Source organism: Syngnathus floridae, chromosome 20 (genome assembly GCF_059516105.1).
Source record: "Syngnathus floridae isolate MCC-2025c chromosome 20, RoL_Sflo_1.0, whole genome shotgun sequence".
NCBI classification, from domain to species: Eukaryota; Metazoa; Chordata; class Actinopteri; order Syngnathiformes; family Syngnathidae; genus Syngnathus; species Syngnathus floridae.
This window is the reverse complement of record NC_142432.1, coordinates 6,747,969-6,760,758: the sequence shown is the minus strand read 5'-3', so window position 1 is coordinate 6,760,758 and position 12,790 is coordinate 6,747,969. Positions and strand designations below refer to the sequence as shown.

The following is a 12,790-nucleotide window of genomic DNA, read 5'->3' as shown; positions in this document are numbered from 1 at the left end:
CCAGGAGAGCTCGGTGCTCCTGCGCATGCTATGGCGCAACCAGGTACTTACTACACTGAAGGTGTCTAATTCCAAAGTCCAAGTTGCCTGATAACCCTAAAAACCCATCAAAACCAATCATTCTAAAGTCTTGAGTTGGACCAGTGACATCACTAATGACTCAGCGTTCACAGCAGGTTGTTAAAAGGACAATTAAGGTTTTGGCCAGCAGGGAGAGTTATGCGCAACCTTTTGGCGAGGCTTCATGTGACACAGTGGTATTGGTGCTTAACACGTTCAAAGGACGACCCCCACAATCAGGTCAGGTGTGTGTGTGTTTGTGAGGAGGCAGATCGTTGTCCCGAGTCCTAAAAAAACAGTGTTCTATTATTAGCCTGTCAGCTAGCTGCACAGTCAGTCACCCGCTTCACCTTCGCCCTGCTAACATCACTGACATCTGACCCCAACCACTTCCACCTGAGCCGTCCACCGATCCCTCCCCACAGCATCTACATGGGATGCCAATAAAATGAGCAGTGGCTGAAAAAACTTTCATTCCATTTTTATAACATACCGTTTTTATTTGAGTTTCTTGATGAAACATCCAAAGAGTGCATAACCTCCCATGATGCCCCGCCCACCTCACAAGCTGGAAGCTGATTGGCCGATGTGATGTGACTTCCTCCTCTTGCTAGTGCTGTGACTCCACCACAGTCTTCTGGGCCTGGAACATAGCGCCCACAGCCACCTGCGCAGATGCACACACGCGTTACATGCCAATCTCAACGACATCACTCGAACGATCACGTGACCAGTCTCCATCGTGACCATGGCACGCACAGGACAGGCAGTGAATGTTGATTTACTTCAGCCTTACTTGCTTATTATGCAACACTCTCTGTTGGCTGTCACTATGTGTGTGCGCGTTCTTGATTGATGTTTGCGCTTTTGCGCAAACAAGATCGAAGTATTTACTCCCTTCCCCCGACCACCAAAACAAACGGAAACTGAGTGGGGGGTCGCGACCCTTCACACAGGGTTTCGGCTTCCCAAAAGCTCAAAGTTCATTAGCAAGGGCAGAGTTTGGTTCTGGTTTGTTGATGTCAGATGTACGCGCGAGCAAACACGCACACAGCCACCCGCCCAGTGTGTGCATGCGTTACCTGTCTCTGTATCATGGCCAGTGACTGGCGGCCCTCCAGCATCAGCCTCTCCACCAACTTTGGCTCATTCACATTCTGGTTGACCCTGAAAGCGTCACGTACACGCCGCACTGCATATTTCCTGGAACAAAAACTCATTATGTGGAGGATTCTATTTCTATTATTATGACTCTTTACATCTGAACTTCCCTAAAGACCATTTGTCCTTAGTTAAATTTGCTCTGTGATCACGCTCGTAATGAAGCCACAACTGAAAGTGCGGCACAGCTGGCGGATGTTCAGTGACCTTGACAAACTCCACTTCTTCCTCTTCTTGTCGCAGGCGCAGCTCATTGAGCATTCGAGAGAGCGCCAGTAAAGCAATGACGGATCCGTTTTACGAGGCGTCGTTAAACACGAGCGCACGCAAGGACATGATGGAGAGATGAGGAGACAACGGCTTTTATTATTAGGATGGGATGGAGGGAGGACGAGAACAAGAAAGGCAATGAAGGGAAGCGGGCAAGGAGGACGAAAGAGACTGTTGCAGATGGCGGAGAAGCTGGAATGAAAGACTGACACTTGTGGTTCTGACAGCACAATCCACAACTTATTGATCATTAAATGAACTATTTTGATGAACCATGAATCATTTAGTACCCAAAAGTGACTGACTGCGCTCCACTGGGAGTCGAGCTTGAAGCAGCCTTACAAGTATACTAGTGAATTGGCATCAATTAGAAGTCGCTTTCACTTTCTCACTCACTCAATACTGTTTTGACTTTACATGTATGTGGACTGAGACAAAAAAAAGCATCTTTTCTTGTCTCCGCTGTCTGCCAGCCAATCACAGTGGCGTCTGATGCAAACACCGAGAAGCTACATTAGCACATAGGACGCCGCTGGCTGACAGACCCTTGAAACAAAATGACGCAGCAGAAGCTTCGACGGAGTTGGCAGGACGCATGCGCATGTCTTACCTGTAATTGTACGAAGGGAATTTAAAACTTTCTCTTAGGAGCATCCTGTACAAAGAGATCACCTGCGCTCTTGCGGGCGCCGCCATCACGTTGCTAGGCTTACGGCTACAAGATTCAGCCAACAGGCATTAGGACCCCACTGATAAGTGTGCCCAAAGAGCGCCTGTCTCACTTACACATTCGTGCCGCTGTTTTTTGCTTTTTCTTTTTTTTCTGTCCAATTCAATTCATACTAGGCTTTTATTTGGCTTGGTGTTAGACGCTCTATATGTATAAATTCATCAACGTGTACTTTGAATGACTACTTAAATATACGGGCACGCTAGAAGCTACCAAAAGAGCGTTCATGCCGTCCGACTTTTGAAGGTAAGCTACTCATGCAAACGTTTCTGTCTTAGAATAAACGTTAAAAGACAAACTTTGCGTTTAACCAACAAGAAATGACGTGAGAGTAATGCGTGTTATTGCAAGACGCCAAACAGCATATATGTCGATCATCATATCGCTTTATTTTACCCTCGATCGCCCTTTGTTATTGTTTGGTTTAAGGGCAACAGAGTTGCAAATCAAGTCATATTAAATAAGAGGGTATAAAAGTATTGTTCACAGAAAACCTCCAACGCGCACGCAGTCTGGACACATTTGCAAAATGCATTTTTGTAAAACATATTTAAGTTAATAATAAACTACTTAAAATGGCAAGGTGGGACTGGAGGCAAAATGTCCTTCAGGTGCAGATTTTGGCAACAGAGAGCATTTGCGCTTGCTTGCTTGCTGGATGTCGCCTTCGATTGGTTGGTCCTTTTTTTTCCCCCAGGAAACTTTCTGTCCCTCCATGTTGGCCTTTGTCACAGTCATGTTGAGCAAATGACAGTGCCGACCTTTATGTCTCAGCGATTTTCTGAATGTTCTGCTGACTGCGCTTTGCTTCTCCGCACACAGCCTGCGGGGGTCGCTGGAGAAGAGCGGATGTCCTTCAGCAGCTCCGGGGACTTGGGGTCATGATCCTTCGCCAGCTGCTGCGCCCCCTGCTTCCCCCTCTGGTTGCGTCACGCCGACGCGCCTGCACAGATGGCCCCGCCTTCAAGCCCGCCAGGGACCAGGAGAGTCTGGAGGTGTTGGGCCACGCCTACCCGTGTGACGACTTCACTAACGTGACGCAGAAGATTCTGGCCAAAGTTGGCCGCAACCTCCACAACCAACGGCACCATCCATTGTGGCTCCTTAAGGAAAGGATCAAAGCTCACTTCTACAGGTGCCACCTCCACACTTGCCGATAATCACACTCCGCGATGAAACGTTGTCATCATTATTACACAAAGACAATGTTTAATAACGACAGCAACGGCGGGTTAGCATGTGGCGACTGTTGGTGCTAAAAAAAGTTCAATTCTGATTCTTGTGGTTTTTTTTTCCTCGTCAGTGCTTACACAGGTCGCTCAGGTAACCCGCTGTTCTCAGCCCATGACAACCTGAGCCCCGTGGTCACTGTGGAGCAGAACTTTGACAGGTCATTTGATTGATAGCCGCATGCCCAGCCGCTCTCCCGCTGACTTGATTAATTGATTGACAGCTTGCTGATCCCGCCCAAACACCCAAGCAGGAAGCGCGGCGACAACTACTACCTGAACAGGTGAGCCGCCCCGCCCCGCCCACAATGTAGCCTTGCTGCTTACCTCTTTTTGCAGGAGCATGATGTTGCGCGCACACACCTCAGCCCACCAGAGGGAGCTAGTAAGCAGCGGCCTGGACGCTTTCCTCTTGGCTGGTGACGTGTACAGACGGGACGAGATCGATGCCAGCCACTATCCCGTCTTCCACCAGATGGAAGGCGTGCGTCTCTTCTCCAACCACCAGGTAAAAATAAACAGATCAATAAAAAGAAAGTCTGACCATTTGATTTTTCCAATTGCAAATGGATTGAAGGGATGCTACTTGCTTTAATTGTGCGCCGGAACTTTTGTGCACAGCTCTTCTGCGATGTTGCCGACGGAGACCAGCTGAACATGTTTGAGGTGGCGGGGGGACGCAGGACGCCTCACAAACAGGAAGTCCACAGTCTGGAGGCCGTCAAGCTGCTGGAGTTCAACCTCAAGCAAACACTCAGCCGACTCGTCAGGGCTCTGTTCGGAGAAGGTCACCTCACCTCGCCGGCCGAGAGCTCCCTCCTCCCTCGACTGACTTCATCTTCCTCAGCAGATTTGGAGGTGCGCTGGGTGGACTGCTACTTCCCCTTCACTCATCCCTCCTTTGAGATGGAGGTGCGTTTCCATGGCGACTGGTTGGAAGTACTGGGCTGCGGAGTCATGGAGCAGCAGCTGCTCAACTCTGGTCAGAACACACACATACACACACGCACACACAGAGTGAGGCAATGAACTTGACGAGATGCCCCTGTTAGCACGAAGCTTGATGAGCTTGCACGTTTGAACATTTGAAGAAGTCCTGAAAGTGCTTTTGTGGATTTTTTCAATCATTGCTTGATTCGTCACCTGCCAACCGGTCATGCCACCCTCAAAAGGTCATCACGATGACCTCATTATTGTTAATTATGAGGTGCTGGCCAAACTTCCTTCCTACACACCAGTCAGGCAAATCCACACACAACCGCCTCACCGCCGCGGCGCTCTGCCTTTGACTTCCGCTGTGACACGTGTATGCCGGCTGGTAAATTCGTCCAGAGAGGCGAGCGGGCCAAAAATAGTTCAAAGACGCCCGCACGTTTATTGGCGCACGCGCACCGCACGAGACAAGCGTGTTAGAAATCGCGCACGCCTCCCTTACATCTCCACTGCGGCAGGGTGACTGGTTGCCGTGGTAACATACCACATTCAACACCCCCTCCCTTACGTTCTCCATCCAATATTTCTGCAGTGTAGGAGACAATAGCGAGGGGAAAAAAGTGAGAGAGCGCCCAAGTGACTGCAGTAGAGAGAGCGAGCGAAGGGGGTGGGGTGGGGAGGTTTCAACAGGGGACACCGGTTGGTGTGAGTCTTATTTAATCGTGTGACCGCCATATGTAGCGCCTGAGGCCCAGCGTGTGTAAAAGGGGAGGGGATAAAGGACAAAGGAGAGTAAAGGGGGGGTGAAGAGGAAGTTAGCAAGACGAGGAAGGGGGAGTGATGGATGGTGGAGGAGAAATTAAACATCTTCATTAATTCACTCAGGAGCTGTGAGAAGACAGAGTGCTTTTCCTGCACTTATTTATTCATTACATTCTGTGTGTATTTAGTATGCGTGTTTTTGAACATAGAATATGAATTTGTGTGCAGGAACCACGTGTGTGTGTGTGTGTGTGTATTTAGTATTCATGTTTTTGAACATAGAATATCAATGTGTGTGCAGGAACCTAACACGTGTGTGTGTGTGTGTGTGGGGGGGTCCCCTCCCAACAGATGGGACTTGCTAATGGCCACGCCTCCTGGCCAAAATCTGATTTACACCCACTTCCTAGGGGACCCCCATCATGCTGGGGTGCGCATGACGCTGGTCTAATGTGTGCGTGTGCACGCGTGTGTGTGTGTGTGTGGTCAGTGAAATCTGATTAAAGTGGTGTTGGTAGCAATTAACAGACTCTCCAAGCCGTCGCCGCGGGCCCTCTGGGAATGTGTGTGTGGTTCAGGTGCTGGCTTTGGGTCTTAATCCCCCTCCTGAATAAATCATGTCCCACCAATGTACCCCCCCCCCCCATTCCACCCCCGCTCATCCTGCTGTCATTAACCCTCTGTTCATTTTTCACGCTGAAATTCTTCCTGTGATGAGTCAGCTTGTTTTGTGAGCAGAGGATGGAGGTGGATGGATGGAGGATGGGGGATGAGAGGAAAAAGGATGGAGGGATGGGAAGAAAGCAAAATTGTCTGTTACCCCCCCGCCCCACCCCACGCTTGTAACGAGTCGGCTTGTACTGAACCCTAACCCCGGTGTGATGGACAGCTCTCGTTCATCCCGACATTCCTCCTCCTTCCTCATCCCTCACTCTGTCTGCCTCCCTAACACGCAATGGAGAGAATGACTGGTGGCCAGCTGGTACCCCTCCGCCTCCCCCAAACACACGGCCATTCCCAGAGGGTCTGAGGTGACAGCTTGGAGAGGCTGTTAATTGTTCCCGACATGATTTTAATCAGATTTTACCTTCTCGACACACGCATGCAAGGAGCGCATGTGTCAGCATTGTCGGCACCCCAGACATGGGGAGGGGGGGGGCGAGAGTGGGGGGTGGTTATATAGAAAACGTGGCTACAATATCAATGTAATGTGCACAAACTGCGAAAAACGCAGCCATGAAGCGGTTGCAATGTGCGCAGGAAAATAGAAATTCATTAGAAGATGGTGGCCGGACATACGGGTGAGCAAATGGAACGCACCTGTTGTGGAAGTTGCAAAGCATTGCCTCGTTGATCTTTTGGCCCTTTTCCAGCTGCTCAAGCAAGGAATTGCTGTGGGGGAGGGGGGGAGGCCATGAATAACACAGACTCACTGTCATTACTGTGAAAAAGAAAATAAGCAGCATATCAGGTTAAAAAAAAAAAGAATATTGGGAAGAAAAGCGATGAACACTTAGTCCTACTTGGTTACTGTATTTGAGTGCTGATTGTTACGGTGTCATGCTGAGAGCCCCAAATTTTGGGAGACGATATCATCTCAGTGTGTGTGCGGATGCACTGCTGGCTTGGTGTGTGTGTGCGCGCACGCACTTGCGTGCATCCAGGGAGTGTCGAAGGGTAGAGCAAACATTTGTTTGTGCAGCCATCCATCTCAGCAGGCTGTTGTGGTCCATAACAAATAGTGAATCTATTTGTGATCGAGGTAGACTGCCATTCTGGAGGCGCTATTTGTGGAAGGTTGCTTGTCGTGGAAAAATTAGACTTGGAGTGGGCGAGGTAAAGACATCAGCATGTCTTAACGATGAAGACATCGGTGCGCCTTAATGAGCAGCCTGTAGCGTTTGATGTGGCCCAATGGGACGCAGCCGGCGGGCGACCGGGCGGAGCCAGTGAAAACAATGAGATGATAATCAAGAGCCCACAGCTTGATGAAGATGAAGTTAAACTTACGGTGAGAGACCACCAAGAAGAGAAATCGTGATGTCACGATGCCTGGTATGAAGGCCAAACTTTTGCAGCGTAGGCATTAGTAACCTGAACATCTGCCTCGCAGTCCTGAGGTTCCGGGTTCAAATCCAGGCACGAGGATAAGCGGCCCTGCTGTTTGTGCTCGAAGCGTCAGCCAGCCCAGCTCCCGGCGGGTGGCGCCGGTGTTTGCGGCGGACAGATGGCGAGCGCAATCGGAGAGGATTTCCTTCTGCCGCCGCTGCTCTCGCACGTCTTTATCCACTTTGTCGTCCGCGGAGGACGACGTTTAGGCGCCACCTGCACAGGCGGCAAGCGGGGTTTACAATCACATCTCGTCCCTTTTTGTTGACAGACGTTGTTGTTTGTTGTCAGCTGGCGCGGCCGACAAGGTGGGTTGGGCCTTTGGACTGGGCCTGGAGCGTCTGGCCATGGTCCTGTACAGGATCCCCGACATCCGAATGTTCTGGAGCCAGGACGAGCGCTTCCTCAAGCAATTCCGCGTGGACGACATCCATCAGGAGGTCCACTTCCAGGTAGCGCATCTGCTGATTGCCATTCTTCTCTCCAATTGCAGCCTTACGGAAAACAAAAGTCAGCCCCACCCACTCTGTAGCTGTTGCTCCTTTGGATTCTTCCAAAATATTTTTTTTCACTGGGGTACCGCTCAAGTTGTGCTTTGGCAGTAATTTGGACCAGCGAGTCGCAAAAGTGTGCTAGAAGTAGCGCAAGTGCTTCATGGGCTCCCTCTAGTGGTACGTGAAAGCATTACTGAATGAAACGAGAATATGGACCATGCCTCGTTCTAGAGCTGCCACAAACGAATCTTTTTGGAATCGATTGTACTATCGATTATTCCATCGATTAATCGAGGGACTTCATATTAGAGGTGATACTTGCCGTGAAAAATTGATGATGATGTGTGTGTGTTTTGAGGCGCTGAGCAAGTACCCCCCGTTGCACAATGACATCTCCTTCTGGCTTCCCGCGGCGGGCGAGCCTGCATTCCACGCCAACGACTTCTACGAGATGGTTCGCGCCGTCGCCGGAGACCTTGTCGAGGAGGTGGCGCTGCTCGATGACTTCACGCACCCCAAGTGAGCCCACACACACCTATGCAGTGCAGTGGAAAGAAGGAAGACGCCGTCATGAAAAACAGGGAAATACAGTAGCATAGTAGGCCCACGTGTTCATCCAAAGTGCGCGGTTATACACTTCAAAAATATAAAAAGATGTTAAAAATATATTGTATGCAAATTAATTAACGACAATTGAACTGAAAAAAATCCCACCTTCCATCGCAGGAGTTACGTTCCTCCCATTAAGTGAAATATGTAATATAAAAATATTTTAGATTTATATACTTGCACTGGTTATGAATGCAACAAACGATATACAAGTGATGATCATGTCAATTGAGGGAGGAAGGAAACGTCAAGTTTCACGCCAACGCACTCCATCGCAAGTGCAGATTAGCACGCGCTAAGTAGCCATTAGTGACACGTGACACCTTAATGCACCCTCGGGCCGCCATCTTGGATGGCAAGTGCGATCGATGGGGTCACGTTTCACCAGACGGATGCCGTCGCGTCGGCTCTTACAGCTCTTACGCACACACACATACGGGAAGGATTGACTTCCTGTTGTGACAGGAAGCCATGAAAGTGAGTGCGCTGTCTCCACAGGTGCTTGAAAGGCTTGTTAAAGGTCAAGCAGCGCTTAAAGAGCAATTAGCGCTCAAAAAACGGCAGCTCCATTAGTCGTGATACACGCACGCCAATCACAGCAGAAAAAAATCCTCCCTATTTGTTTTCTTTTGGATACACTGCAAGACACACTTGCACTGGGATGTGTGTGTATTGATCTCTATGGCGGGGGTGCACGTGTGGATAATGGGGATGTCAATTATTCAACACACACGCAACACATGGACTTCTTCCCTGTACATGTGTGTGTGCACATGTTGAATAATTAATTGAGTGGCGCTGGCGGGGCGAGCGACTAGCAGGACGAATGGAGAAAGCGAGCGAGCCGACCATGCTGTGGTGTGTTTCACAGGGATGAGAATTTTCCGCGGATCCGTCGAAAGTATTTTCGTGAATAGTGTAAATCCGTTGAGAATTTCTTTTTTATATGGGGGGGGGCGAGCGGCCGGCTAGTTGGCCGGGCAACGTTAGCCTCTGCGACTCGCGAGCATTCGCCCGCCACGACAGCATCTTTAGGCACATCTCAAGACAAAATTAGTTAAGCTGTGAGTACGGAAATCGGCTTGCCTCCGTAAACCTAACTCACTGGCAGCAGTGATGTGACAACATCCGCCTTATTTTCGGCAGTATTTCCACTTGTTAACTTAACTTACACGGAGAACTAAGTGTTTTTACACCGCCACAATGTGAATTTGCGATTGGGTTTTCATCACTTGTAGACGAGTTATTTAGTTAGATAGATCTAGGGCCTACTCAACAAATGTTTTCGCCAACATGGTGAAGGTTTTGGAGAAAAAAAGACTAGGATCGTGCCAGGGAAATAGACAAGTCGAACGGGATCAAGAACTGCTTCAGATGGGCATGGCTCGAGAGCAGCGTCATCGCAAAACTCCGAACACAGTCCGTAACCACGTGCCTGACGGAACATATCCGTAAAGTAAATGTCCCGGGGAAGGTTTTGTGTATTCTCTGTTAAGATATGATCAGCTATGGAGGTCGCAGCGCTAGGAACATTAAGGAGCACATCGAAACAAAAAAACACAAAGCTACGTTTTTACTTTTACAAGCATGTGGGTTTAGAAAGTAACATGATGTTACATGTAAACTAATGTTACGCTATATAAAATATATATTATATATATATATATATATATATATATATATATATATATATATACATACACATATTTTATATATATATATGTATATATATGTATATGTGTATATATGTATATATATATATATGTGTGTATAAATCATCGCCCCCCCCCCCAGACCCCCGGCTACTTTTCAGTGTTTTTTTCACATTTGCCATTCTCATCCCTGGTTTCAGGAGCGGGAGGCGAAGCTTATGCTTCCGTGTGGTTTACCGCCACATGGAGCGCACCCTAAGCCAACAGGAAGTGAACACGGTTCACCGCCAGATAGAACGCATGGCCGAGACGCAGCTGGGCGTCGAGGGACGCTACTGAACATACTTTTGCTGATTGTTCTTGACGCAGTCAGGCTTAATATGGACAAATAGTAATTAACATGAAAATCATGAAAGAAAAAAAACCAAAACAGCAGTCATCTTGATCATGGAATGGTGTTTTTAAGGGAAGCGCTGCCATTATATGCTAATTTTAGGCTTAATATTGACTTTATTCAAATACAAATGAAGTTGGAAAATGTCAACAACTCCACCATGTGGAGGAGGATACCCGCGTTATGTTGGCAACTGGATGCTAATGCTAATTTGTTTGTTTCCATTTGAAAAGCTGTAAAGCAGGGGTGTCAAACTCATTTTTTTCGCGGGCCGCATTGGAGTTATAGCTTCTTTCGGAGGGCCATTATGACTGTCAACCCAAATAAATGTATGAGCACCTCATATACAGTAAAAGTTACAAAACAAACTGACAAATAACTCCTTTTCAAATCAGATGAGTAAAAGCTGGTCAAATATTAAAAAAAAAAGATATTAAAAGTGAAGACAATTTGCAATTCTAATAATGACACACGAATTTGATGCACAACTTGTCTTCGTGGGCCACATAAAATGATGTGGTGGGCCGTATCTGGCACCCGGGCCTTGAATTTGACACCCGTGCTGTAAAGAGACATTTGTTGGGAGTTCAGGTGTTCCTAATGAAGGGTCTTTTTGGTCATTGCTGATGGTGTCAACATTTTCAAATGTTTCCAAATAAAACGTGGTAAAAATAGTTTCTTTTCCTTCAGTTGTATCCATTTCCCATTACCAGGCCAATCCTTGGAGGCCTGAGCTGTTTAGATGCCGTTAGTGGTTACCAGGTATTTGTCATGCGTGTGTTGCCATGGTAACGTGCCCTCCACATTCCAGGCTGCTGTTGGCACGGCCTGGGAAGATTGTCGCAGAAGGGGGCGGGGCTTGTCGCTGTCGTGACTTCATTTATTCACGCGTGTCGCATGTTTCAAAACAAGAACCTTCACAAGTGACATCAAGCTGAACTCACTGCGGTCAGTCTGTGCCATGACAGGATGGCGAGGGGCCTTCTGATGGGCCTCCCGAGGTGGGGGTGGCTCTTATTTTTAGTAACGACCCATTTTTTCCTCCAGAGCTACCCTGCTGGAAAACGGTTGACGATAAATAAATAAACAGGAAGTATTTTTACATCACCAGCGTGCCTCAAACATCCCAAAACAAAGGCTCTCTTCTTGACTGGTTATTTTAGGGCTGCACCTCAAGAGAATTTCAATGATTGATTAATGTGTCGCTCATTTTTTGGTAGTACTAGATGAACTGGATTGGGGGAGGGGGGAGTCAAGACCCTAATTGAAAAAGGCACATTATTTCAAATTGACGGTGCCCAAAAGCGCGCACGCTATGACTTTAAATTATTTTAGTACTTATTGTTATCATAGTGAATAATAACAGGTGTTTGAGAAAACTGTTTAACACGATTTCAGTGATAAACGCAATTTGTCCTGCCTTCACTCCTATCCAGCGCAACTCGAACCATATTGGTGACGTCATAGTCGTACGTAGAGGTTGAGTACGGAGAGGCCTGCAAAAAAAAAAAAAAAAATGGAAAGGTCTGCCAAAGCTTCCTGCTCACCGAGAGCGTCCAATTTTGCAGTTTTAGAGTGTAAAATGGGACAAACACTCTTGAGGGTTACTGTAAAACAAAACACAAGACTAAACCAAATAAACACCATGCTTTTCAGGGACTTTGGTTCGCGCTAATGCGAGGCTAACAGAACTAAGGCCGTTTTTTAAATGGCGGTCCAACCAACTAACATTCAAGGACAAACACAGATAACGAAACAATACTCACCCGCAAATTTTCTTTTTACTCTGTTCCCCAAAAATCCCTCAAAACAAGGCGTTTTTACTTCTTCTGCTCTTTTACTTGTTCAATTTGCGTTATCTGCATACGTGCACCACACTGCCCCTAAGAGGCCAAGGAGCACATAGCAGGACGACGACACTGCAGCAAGGCGTCTGCTTTAGTGTCCATTATAATTTCCCTTCTGCTTTCATTCTTTTTTTTTTTTCATTGGCTGTTGTTCTTTTTTTTTAGAATAAAACATTTTGTACTTGCTTTTCAAATCAATCGATTAATCTCATGCAGTATCTCTGCACGATAATTTGTTCATTGTCCAAAAGAAAAGTGTGATTATCCTTGTAGTATGAATGCGATTATGAGTGGAGCAAGCGCCTGCAAGGTGTGGTCGTGAGTGGGTTGAGGCTAGAAGAAATCTCGCGGGATTTCCTTCATGAATATTGAATGAGCGGCTTTCTTCCTGCAGGCCTTAATTGCATCTTCAATTATTCAGCAGTCTCGCTTCCAGGAATTAGTCGGCGCCCACCGAGACGCTCCCTTGCAGTCCTCAAAGGCATTAAAAAAAATAAAACCAAACAATTTGTTTGCTTTTTTTGCGTGTGTGTGTGTGTG

General features: G+C 47.5%; 2 protein-coding genes and 2 long non-coding RNA genes across 8 annotated transcripts; 1 reads left to right on the top strand and 3 right to left on the bottom strand.

The window, feature by feature from the left end:
- Positions 1 to 539: 539 nt before the first annotated feature.
- On the bottom strand, positions 540 to 2,459 carry lyrm4b (LYR motif containing 4). 2 transcript variants are annotated; one of them, XM_088363315.1, is made up of 4 exons: positions 2,278 to 2,459; positions 2,102 to 2,206; positions 1,143 to 1,263; positions 540 to 727 (listed from the first exon to the last, which is right to left on the bottom strand). In XM_088363315.1, exons 2-4 carry the CDS (start codon positions 2,185 to 2,187, stop codon positions 671 to 673), a joined length of 264 nt encoding a protein of 87 aa, XP_088219441.1. In that variant the 5' UTR covers positions 2,188 to 2,206; positions 2,278 to 2,459; the 3' UTR covers positions 540 to 670. The 2 variants fall into 2 exon arrangements, with proteins under 2 accessions (XP_088219441.1, XP_088219440.1); XM_088363314.1 differs by having other exon boundaries at positions 2,102 to 2,457.
- fars2 (phenylalanyl-tRNA synthetase 2, mitochondrial) lies at positions 2,059 to 11,077 on the top strand. 2 transcript variants are annotated; one of them, XM_088363299.1, is made up of 10 exons: positions 2,059 to 2,467; positions 3,044 to 3,356; positions 3,525 to 3,611; positions 3,675 to 3,734; positions 3,790 to 3,958; positions 4,072 to 4,237; positions 4,301 to 4,432; positions 7,546 to 7,706; positions 8,107 to 8,267; positions 10,210 to 11,077. In XM_088363299.1, exons 2-10 carry the CDS (start codon positions 3,103 to 3,105, stop codon positions 10,346 to 10,348), a joined length of 1,329 nt encoding a protein of 442 aa, XP_088219425.1. In that variant the 5' UTR covers positions 2,059 to 2,467; positions 3,044 to 3,102; the 3' UTR covers positions 10,349 to 11,077. The 2 variants fall into 2 exon arrangements, with proteins under 2 accessions (XP_088219425.1, XP_088219424.1); XM_088363298.1 differs by lacking the exon at positions 2,059 to 2,467 and adding an exon at positions 2,595 to 2,895.
- LOC148381047 (uncharacterized) lies at positions 3,042 to 8,458 on the bottom strand. 2 transcript variants are annotated; one of them, XR_015854621.1, is made up of 4 exons: positions 6,669 to 8,458; positions 6,466 to 6,586; positions 3,778 to 4,429; positions 3,042 to 3,324 (listed from the first exon to the last, which is right to left on the bottom strand). It is a non-coding gene; the product is annotated as an uncharacterized LOC148381047 (long non-coding RNA). The 2 variants fall into 2 exon arrangements; XR_015854620.1 differs by having other exon boundaries at positions 6,466 to 8,456.
- On the bottom strand, positions 11,060 to 12,227 carry LOC148381045 (uncharacterized). 2 transcript variants are annotated; one of them, XR_015854622.1, is made up of 2 exons: positions 12,170 to 12,227; positions 11,060 to 11,899 (listed from the first exon to the last, which is right to left on the bottom strand). It is a non-coding gene; the product is annotated as an uncharacterized LOC148381045 (long non-coding RNA). The 2 variants fall into 2 exon arrangements; XR_015854623.1 differs by having other exon boundaries at positions 11,060 to 11,460.
- Between the last annotated feature and the right edge of the window lie 563 nt (positions 12,228 to 12,790).